At 39.7% G+C, this 9929-nt stretch overlaps 1 protein-coding gene across 2 annotated transcripts; it reads left to right on the forward strand.

Annotated features, from left to right (window-relative positions):
• Positions 1–665: 665 nt before the first annotated feature.
• On the forward strand, positions 666–9668 carry si:ch73-335m24.2 (protein eva-1 homolog C). 2 transcript variants are annotated; one of them, XM_011479927.4, is made up of 8 exons: positions 666–829; positions 3078–3283; positions 3376–3499; positions 4296–4448; positions 4595–4738; positions 4818–4889; positions 4957–5037; positions 7828–9668. In XM_011479927.4, exons 1-8 carry the CDS (start codon positions 733–735, stop codon positions 8205–8207), a joined length of 1257 nt encoding a protein of 418 aa, XP_011478229.3. In that variant the 5' UTR covers positions 666–732; the 3' UTR covers positions 8208–9668. The 2 variants fall into 2 exon arrangements, with proteins under 2 accessions (XP_011478229.3, XP_023814779.1); XM_023959011.2 differs by lacking the exon at positions 4957–5037 and having other exon boundaries at positions 668–829.
• Positions 9669–9929: the final 261 nt, after the last annotated feature.

The raw sequence follows: 9929 nt of genomic DNA on the forward strand, positions 1-9929 counted from the left end.
ACACACAATAGCAATAAAACACACACACAAAAGCCATAAAACACACACACACACACACCCACACACAAAACCAATAAGACACACACAAAAGCAATAAAACACACACAAAAGCAATAAAACACACACACACAAGCAATAAAACACACACACAAAAGCAATAAAACACACACACACACAAAACCAATAACACACATACACACACAAAATCAATAAAACTCTCACACACACACGCACACACCAACACACACACACAAAACCAATAAAAAACACACACACACAACCGATAAAACACACACACACAGACAAAACCAATAATACACATACACAAAACCAATAAAAAACACACACAGATACAAAACCTATAAAACAAACGTAAAGCCAACAAAACACACACACAACACCAAAAACACACATACACGCACACACACACACACACACAAAACCAATAAAACACACACACACACAAAACCAATAAAACACGCACACACGCGCACGCACGCACACACACACATTAAAATGATGGTTTCCATGAGCAAAGCTGATATTTATTTTGTCACTCTTGGTAACCAGCCTGGAGTTCTATCCAGCTCCACCACAGGCAGATTTTTACACTTTCTAACAGAGAGGGATTGTTTTCCTAGAAACACAATGGCACCATTGACCTTCTGGGAGCTCTCTACCAACACAACATCTATTATAACACAACCTTGGGTTTGTGACTTGATATTCACAATGCCTGTTACTTGGAGTTTCTGCTGTTCTTTCTGTTTATGTTCTCTTCTTCTGGGACTAAGGTTATCTCCTGCACTTTCTGCACCTGACTTCTCTTGTGAGTGCCTTTTTTTCAGGTTGTTCATGCATTCGGGGGGGGGGGATAATGCTGATGCATGACTTTCCAGTTGTGTGGTTTTCCAACAGGAAGCTTAAAAAAACATTTCCTAATATATTTGAACTTCCTGCTTTGAAAGCAGCTGGTAAAACTCCTGCTGGCTCAGGCTGAGGAGGCTGCAAAAACAACAGAACTCAGATTTTCACTCAACGGAACCACAAAAAAATAAAAAGAACAAGTCGCCTGCAGCTGGTTGTACACTTCAGCCTTTAATTTCATTTGGAATTTTTTACTCTCAACGTGTTTTAAAATGAAATGCTGATCACAGCTCCCTGACAAACATTCAGAAGAACTTCAGACACAATGGTAGCCAAACAAAATGTTTTATGTGATATGAACTTGTGTGTTTGCAATATTTAACACATTTCAGGTGTATATTTGTATCATTTTTGTGTGAGGCAATGGGACTCTAATTTTAAAACCGCTTTTGAATGATTTTTCTAGAATAGATAAGGTTTTAGAACGACTAAGAATAAGTTTTAGTTTGTTTTATGTAGCTATAACTTTCAGCAAGTATTAACCATAATAACTGCAGGCAATTTGCACGTTATTCAGTAAGCTTTACAATACCACAGTTTTATTTAGTTAAAACATTTTTACTTCAGTTTTCTAAACTTTTGAATATGTTTGTATCTGTATTTCTTTTGTCTTGTAGTTCTCTAAACATCTGATTAGTATGAATTGAGTGACAGAATTATTGTTTTCATTTCATGACAAGTTCCAGACGTTTTTTGTGAAGTTGTTCATTTTAAACTAATCTCTGACTCAGTCAGACTGACATCAGACCTTAATTTTGCAGTAGTATATTTCTGAAAAAGTCTATGTGAAAGTTATGTGGTCTTTAAAAAACAACAACGTATGTACAGTAGAGAAAATAAGTATTTTATCCCTTGCTGATTCAGTAGGTTTCCCCACTTAAACATGAATTGACAGTCTGCCATTTTAATGGCCTAATTCATTTTAACAGTGAAAGATAGAAAATCACAAAGAAAATCCAAAAATCAACGAAATAATTTATTTGCATTTCATTGAAGGAAAAAGGTGTTTGTTCCCCCAGTAACCATTAAGAGTTTAGGTTCACACAGACCATTTAGACTCTGCTAAGATCACTTTGACTGCACCTGTCCACAGAATCTTTCAGTCAGACTCAAACTCTCCAACATGGAAAAGACTAAAGAGCCCTCAGTTGATTTAAAGGAGAAGACTGCAGATCTGCACAAGACTGGAATGGACTACAAAACCATCAGCAAGAAGCCGGGTGTTAAAAGGGCAAATGTTGGTGTAAATGTGCCAAAATACAAGAACATGGCCATCAATCCACCTTTAGGTCTGAGGCTGCAAACGAGATCTGACTTGGAGAGGTTTCCATGATCATGAGGACAGAGAGGAATCTGCCTAAAACAATTCGGCAGATGCAAATGGAGATGCAAATCAAAGCAGCTGGAACCATAGTCACCAAGAAAATCATTGGCAATACTTTACGCCGCAATGGTTAAACGTCTTGCATTGCTGAAAAAGTACCCCTGCTTGAGAAGACACTTGTGCAGACCCACCTGAGGTTTGCCAGTGAACACCTTCATTATTAAAAGAGTGATTGAGAGAAGGTGCTGTGGTTAAGTGAAACCATAACTGAGCTCTGTGGCATCAACTCAACCTGTCGTGTTTGGAGTAAGAGAAATGCTGCCTATGACCCCAAGAACACCATCCCCACAGATTAGCATGGAGGGGGAAACAAACGCAGTATAAACAAGCAAAAATAACTCCAATTGTTGCTTTTGCACTAATTATAAACATTTAAAGCTTTTATCATTTCATTTTTTGGAACCTTATTTCGTCTGTATAGAAATGTGACAAAACAGTTCACAAAGACACACACAAAGACATAAACACACAAAGCACAGGATCCAAGGAGCGGATGGGAGTGGAGACTTCAGTCCAGAATCTGCTCGTCACTGTCAGACGTGTGTGTGTGTGTGTGTGTGAGTGTGGTCAGAGTCCCAACATTGTCTTGAGTAGTTACACCCAGTGACTAAGACCATGCGGACACCACCCTGTTCACAATCCATGCAATGCTCCAAGAACTGAACAAAGAATTTCCTGCGTCATCATCAATGCCTCACAAACAAAATAAAAAATAAGATCTTTGTAATCATTAGTTTTCTGTTGGTCATCTTGTGCTTTATTTCAGCGTATCTCCAGAGTATCCTGAAGAACCACACGGCTCACGCTTGTGAAGGAGAAATGTTCAGCATCGAATGCCCCTCCAGGACGTCTGTGGCCATTCTCTCAGCCTTCTATGGACGCCGTGTTCCTTACAAGCATTTATGCCCTGCTGCAAATGCAAACATCACTGAAGACGACGACACGGAGTGCATATCCTCTGTTGCCATGGAGGTACACAGCATGAGAACACCCAACTTAAGTTCTTCTATGACTCACAGCTGTTGCAGAAGACAGAGGTCAGCAGTTTTTTCCTGCACTTGCAGAAGGTGTTGTCAGAATGTCAGGACCAGCAGTCATGTCACCTCCAGGTTCTCAGTCCAGTGTTTGGACTGGACCCCTGTCCCCTCACCACCAAGTACCTCCTAGTGTACTACAAGTGCAGACCAGGTACAGGAAACAAACTGGACAATGAGCTCAATAACACAAATTAACATTTTAATTTATAAAATTTTGTATTTTTCTGTTAAATATACAGTCAAGAAGTTAAGTAAAAAATCAGTGCTCAGCCATGATTTAATATTAAAAGTACAAACTAAGCTAGGGTGTCATTAAAAAACACGTTTCCACCTTTAAAAAATAGATTACCATTATAAATGACACAAAGTAAGAACTTATCAGATTTGTATGAAGTTTAATTTTTCTTGCTTTTTTCAAATTATTTTTAATTTATAATTCATGTTGGTAAGTTTGATCATCACATTTTGCTTTTGTTTTTGCTTTTTTAATATTTAAAAAAAAAAGTTATGTTTGTGGTTACTTTTTCATCTCAAAAAAGTAATTCTAAAAAGTATTTCCAATTATTTTTAAGTGTTAGAATCAGGCGTTAAAGATAAAGAAAAATGGTTAAAGCTTTTGTAGCAGCATGGCTCTTAAAATACCAAGGAAAAAATAGCTCACAGATCACCTGCAAAATCTTTGCCAGCCTCTCAAACTCCTCAACTCCCAGAAGACGTAAGCAGCCACAGGATGTGGTGAACCAAATCTGATGCACCAAGTCCCCACCCTGTAACAGTCATGACTCCATACCCACCACCACTGTTTTCAAAAGGCTGCCCCCAGAAACCACTTCTCTCAATGATTACAAACACACTACTGATGCTCTCAGAAAACACACAATTGGTGAAAGTGGTATATATTTTGTTGTTTTATCTTAAATCGTCTTGGTTATGCTTTCTCTCTGCAGAGCATCATCGCATCAGACTTGTGTGTGAAAATGAGCGAATGAGGCTGACGTGTAAAAATGAGACTGTCCTCGCCATCTACTCTGCCACGTTTGGACACCTGCTGCACGGCAGTCCAAACTGTCCTCAGGAACCAGGGCCTCAGACGGACATGGGTCTGACAATAAATGACATTTACCAGCTACATTGACAAACCTGTAGTCACTTTTGCTGAGATGGATTGCTGTTTTTTTAACTTTCAAAGCTACTTGTCAGAAATGTTTGTGCATTAAAGGTAAATCAATACTTTTTTAAACTGCAGAGTGTTTGTCACCCGTGGCTCTGAGGAGAGTGTCCCGCAGGTGTCATGGCAGAGCAAACTGTTCAGTGCTGGCAGACACTAAAACCTTTGGGGACCCTTGCTTTCCTGGCACCCGCAAACACTTGCGGGTATCCTTCACATGTGGTAAACTATGGACCAGATGTTACCAATGGAAGCAATGCAGTTTACAGCTTAAAGTAAACGTCTCTCCTCTTCTCTTTAGTGCCTAAATATCTCCTTGAAGACGTTGGCCGAGGGTCGACGGATCCTTTTATGATCTCGGATTACACTCACGGTGAGAAAGGCAGAGCATCTTCACAGTTTTGCTGACTTGACCGGCCTCTGACCCCTGTCCCCTGCAGGTGGATGGTACACTGGCCCCACCTACAGGCCTCAAAACAAACTGTTAACCGACTCTTTGGAGATCTTTGAAAAATTATTGGGTATGTGCACCAATGCCTTTGGACATCAGATGAGATCCATGCAAGATTCCCATGTATTTGAAGGCGGAGTGTGGATGAATTCACTCTTTACAACACAAAAACTGATTACCCGTATTTTTCGCACTATAAGACGCACCGGATTATAAGGCACATCATCAAGAGCTGCGAATACATGTGCAAAATATCTTTGATCGAATCAAAGATCGGATTAAAATTGAACTGTGTACATGGTCCCAGAAAAACTATCTGATTATAACAAACATTTACATATGCCACACTGTCTAAATCATTTGGACAAACGCAGAACTCTCTAAAATACCGGAGACGACTATTCCGTTGTAAACAAAGAAACCTGCAGCATAGAGTGAGATGATCTTTTAAATGTACTTTTATTATTGTTATCTTCTTTCTCTTTCGGCTTTTCCCATCAGGGGTCGCCACAGCGAATCATCCTTTTCCACCTCACTCTATCATGAACATCTTCTACCCTAACATTAGCCAACTTCATGTCCTCTGTTAAGACATCCATGTATCTCCTCTTTGGCCGTCCTCTTGCCCTCCGGCCAGGCAGCTCCATCTCCAACATCCTTCTACCAATATATCCACTATCCCTCCTCTGAACATGTCCAAACCATCTCAGTCTGGCTTCTCTGACTTTGTCGCTAACACAGGCAACATGAGCCGTCCCTCTGATGTACTCGTTCCTTATCCTGTCTAACCTGGTCACTCCTAAGGAGAACCTCAACATCTTCATCTCCGCTACCTCCATCTCAGCCTCTTGTCTCTGTCTCACTGCTACCGTCTCTAACCCATAGAGCAGAGCTGGTCTCACCACTGTCTTGTACACCTTTCCTTTGAGTCTTGTTGACACTCTTCTGTCACACAACACTGCTGACACTTTCCTCCAACCGCTCCAACCTGCCTGCACTCGCCTCTTCACCTCTTTTCCACACTCCCCATCACACTGAACTGTTGACCCCAAGTACTTAAACTCCTGCACCTTCTTCACCTCAGTCCCCTGTAACCTAACGCTTCTACCTTGATCCCTCTCGTTCAGACACATGTATTCTGTCTTACTACGACTGACCTTCATGCCTCTTCTTTCCAGAGCAAACCTCCACCTCTCTAGCTGTTCCTCCACCTGCTCTCTACTCTCACTGCAAATTACAATGTCATCCGCAAACATCATTGTCCAGGGAGATTCCTGTCTTACCTCGTCTGTCAGCCTGTCCATCAGCATAGCAAACAAAAAAGGACTCAAAGCTGATCCTTGGTGTAGTCCCACCTCCACCTTGAACTCCTCTGTCTGACCTACAGCACATCTCACCACCGTCATACTTCTCTCATACATGTTTATTATTGTTATGATTATTATTAAGTGCTTGTTTGCTCATAATTTTTTTAATCCGTGCTTTTTTTCTTGGTGGACAACAACATTTAGCCGTGGATGAACTTAAAATCCGTGCAGGCAATGCCACAATCTGCATCTTGACTGAACGTAAATATATGTGGATAACGTCAGCTGTTATTTAGTCTGGACACGACTGGAAACATGAATTCACATGATTGTTTACACGGTTTCTCATGACTGTGTGGCATTTCTCCATTCAAAAGGTTTAAAGATTTTAATTAAACAGTCTGATTCCCCTGGAACGCACCAGTTCTAAATAAAATGACTTAAATGTCATTAAAAAAAACAAAAAAGACTACATTGGAATATACTAATCATTTGCTGCTTTTAGCTAATCATACTTTTTCTTCTGAAACAAAAGTCTTAAAAAAAATGTAACTTATGTTACGTTCGCCCAACCTTCAGGACCAACTAACCCATGTTCAACTGCTGTTCACATGGAGCCCTTCTCCACTTCGGCCTTCGGCTTTAAGTAAAAAAAATAATAAATGTTTTTAACCCTTGTGCTATCTTAGATGACCCCACCCTTGCATTGACGTGTTCTCCCTACCACGACAAAGGTGGATAAAGGTGGAAAGATTTCATGTAATCCATGGACAACAGTGAAGATCACAAATCATTGAAGAAAAAAGGTTCAGAGCACTGTCTAGTGGGTCTAGATGACCCAACTCCCAATGGTAAAGTGCCTAGGATAGTACAAGGGTTACGTGCGCCCTAAAGTGCGGAAAACACTGTGACTGATTTTGCCTCCTTCTCTCTTCCAAGCCCGGCTTGTAGCCTTTACCCTGTTGTAACCCATCTGCTGGCTGTTTACTATATGTGTTCACTAATCATAACCCAGCTAATGAGTTAGTTTGATAGATTTCATAAACAGAGCTGAAAGGCTCCATTGGCTTTACCGACATCTTTTTTACTCTGTCATGGAAGCACAAGACCAACGACCAATGTAACCACAAGAAAAACTAAAGATGTGAATTAGACCAATAAACCATGAAAAAGTAACAGTCTATCTTCAGTTGTTGACAATGAAAATGGTTCCTTATAAGAAGAAATCCAAACATCTGTGAAAAGTACTACAGTATAAATATGATTGTTTCAATTAAAACATTTTTCTTTGGATTCAATTTTAAGAGCTACATCTTATTTTGAAAGAACTTCCATAGAGGTTAAGATACTTTTGTGAACTATTTCTGAATTTCTAGCAAATTCTAAAACAAAAGAAGTTGACGTTTGTTAGAGGTACAGATTTGTTCTATTAAAACACCCTGAGACATTTTTAAATAGATTAAAACATTTTTTCTCCAGAATAGCCATGCGAGAATGTGATCAGTAACCTATGACTTTGATTTGACCTGTGATCCTGCACAACTCTCTTCTAGATCTACCTGAGCGGGTGGCTCTCTACTTCGTCTCTGGCATTTGTGCAGGGCTCATGTTCCTCCTCTGCCTGTTTTGTCTTCACTCCACACTCGTCAGAGATGTTAAAGATCTGGCTTCTGACCTTAAGCACGAACTGAAAGCGTCCCGTAGGAGACGCAAGGAGCTCATGGACAACCTGTTTGATGACGAAATCTCTGACACGTCATCCTTCCGTCGCCTCACAAAGTCCTACCGGGCGGCAGACATCTTCAGCCTGTCAGCAGTAACTGCAGAACCCGTAGAACGTCAGGCTGAGAGAAACTTGGAAAATGGGGACATCTGGCCACACCTGGACTCCAGCCCCTATGCCATTCATATGATCACATCCTATAACAACTAAGTCAGTGTTTGGCCTCTGCTTTGAAATGCTTCTTTAAAGTTTAACCTTAAATGAGCTTAGTTAATGCTGACATGATTCTGCAAGACTTGAGAGCTACTGTAAGAACTAAGTCTAGAACCTAAAGCTAGTGAGGTGATTAATGCCAGATGGACTTGGCTGATGCGCAAAGCGCCAAAATAAAAAGCAAAATGTATAATAGACATCAAAGATGACATAGCAACACCTAAAGGCCAAATTGCTTACAATGGCTCCTACACCTACTTCCAGCATGCCAGCTGTGCCGAGTTCATCTGACCCCCAGGACAACTCCTTTGGTTGCTGTGACTGCTCTGGTTTCTTCCCCAGGCAATGGCTGCTGGCCCCTGGACTCAGGAACTCAAGATACTGGAGCTGCAAACCTGACGCATGGTGGATCTCGCAGCCTATTGAACGATCAAACAGCGCCCCCACACTGCACGTTGGGGGCACTAACAAATACAAAAGGTTTATTAGTGGTGCCAAGAGACAGCTGTGCACAGAGTAGGCCCTCAGAATAAGAAATGCTATGATTGACTCTGCTTGCTTTCTTTATAACAGTCTTTATTAAAAATCATAGTCATAATTAAAAAGAAAATATTAGTAAAAACAGCTGAACTCACCTGACCCATTCTAAAAATTGTGCTCGCTTTTTAAATGGGTCTCAATTGTGTTGAAGGGTTAAATTTAAAGCATATATGATCATAAAAATACATAAATATCCAAACTGATTTAAACCAGTTCCTGGTTTAAATGCACATACAATATATTCTTCTTCCTTCCTTTGTAGAGAGGCTCAGACCTTAAAATCTGTTAGATTGATCTGATGGGATGAGTGCTGTAAAGGTTGACCTGCTTCATTTTTTGGTGGTTTTGAAAGGAGTTGGCTTTACCGGGCTCTAATATGTGGCACATTTAGAGGTTTTGCATGTCAGCAACATTTTGCTGTAAAACTTTGTCAACGGTCAATGAAGGAAAATAAAAAATGTGCCTTTTACCCGTTACAGGAAACAAACTCTAACATGTAAGATTTATGCAGGTTGATCAAAATGGGTCAAACAACCGTTTTGAACAAATCCTTCTGGGAATTAAAGTTTGATAAATATAAAAGACATCTGTGAGGCAGTTTTTGTGAGGCATCAGTTCTGTACAAAATGATTAACATTGTGGGCTGCTTCAGATTGAATTTAAAGCAATCTGAGCTGAGTAGTTTGTTTCCTATCACTGTGTTGAGATCACATTTGTTCTAAAGTAATTTGTTCTAAAGAAATGATAACATAACTGTACACTACTAAACTGTATGTAAAATAAATTGAGTACAAACATATTTAATATGTACTGAAGTGTAGAAGCGTCTTGCATTCTATTAAAAAAACAAGTGATCTTTGTTCCTAATTTTTTTTGTGTTTTAAAAAAACAACAACAAATAAAATAAACAACAACTGGTGTTTTTCATTCATTTTTTTTGTTCTAAATAAAGCAAAGACCTACAAACAGGCTGGACACTAACCTCATCTGCTCATGAAAACTTTAAGCTAACCTGCATTTAAAAACTCAAAAGACATGAAAAACATATTATTATTACAGTTATGGACAAGCTCTATAAAAACCTACTAAAGCCGTGTCCCAAATGATTAGCTCAGCTAATAAAGGTTCGGTTTAATAAATATTTTCTCTGAATAACTCAAAAGTAAAACATATTTGAAG

The sequence above is a fragment of the Oryzias latipes genome, chromosome 10 (assembly GCF_053564925.1).
Source record: "Oryzias latipes strain Hd-rR chromosome 10, Olatipes_Hd-rR_3.1".
Lineage (NCBI taxonomy): Eukaryota > Metazoa > Chordata > Actinopteri > Beloniformes > Adrianichthyidae > Oryzias > Oryzias latipes.

What these genes read in the sequence shown, in the direction of transcription:
- si:ch73-335m24.2 (XM_011479927.4), top strand. Translation starts at nt 733, where the DNA reads ATGCCTGTTACTTGGAGTTTCTGCTGTTCTTTCTGTTTATGTTCTCTT. An exon ending in TTCTGCACCTGACTTCTCTT is followed by an intron (nt 830 to 3,077) that starts GTGAGTGCCTTT and finishes GCTTTATTTCAG; the next exon opens with CGTATCTCCAGAGTATCCTG. An exon ending in AGGGCCTCAGACGGACATGG is followed by an intron (nt 4,449 to 4,594) that starts GTCTGACAATAA and finishes TTTAAACTGCAG; the next exon opens with AGTGTTTGTCACCCGTGGCT.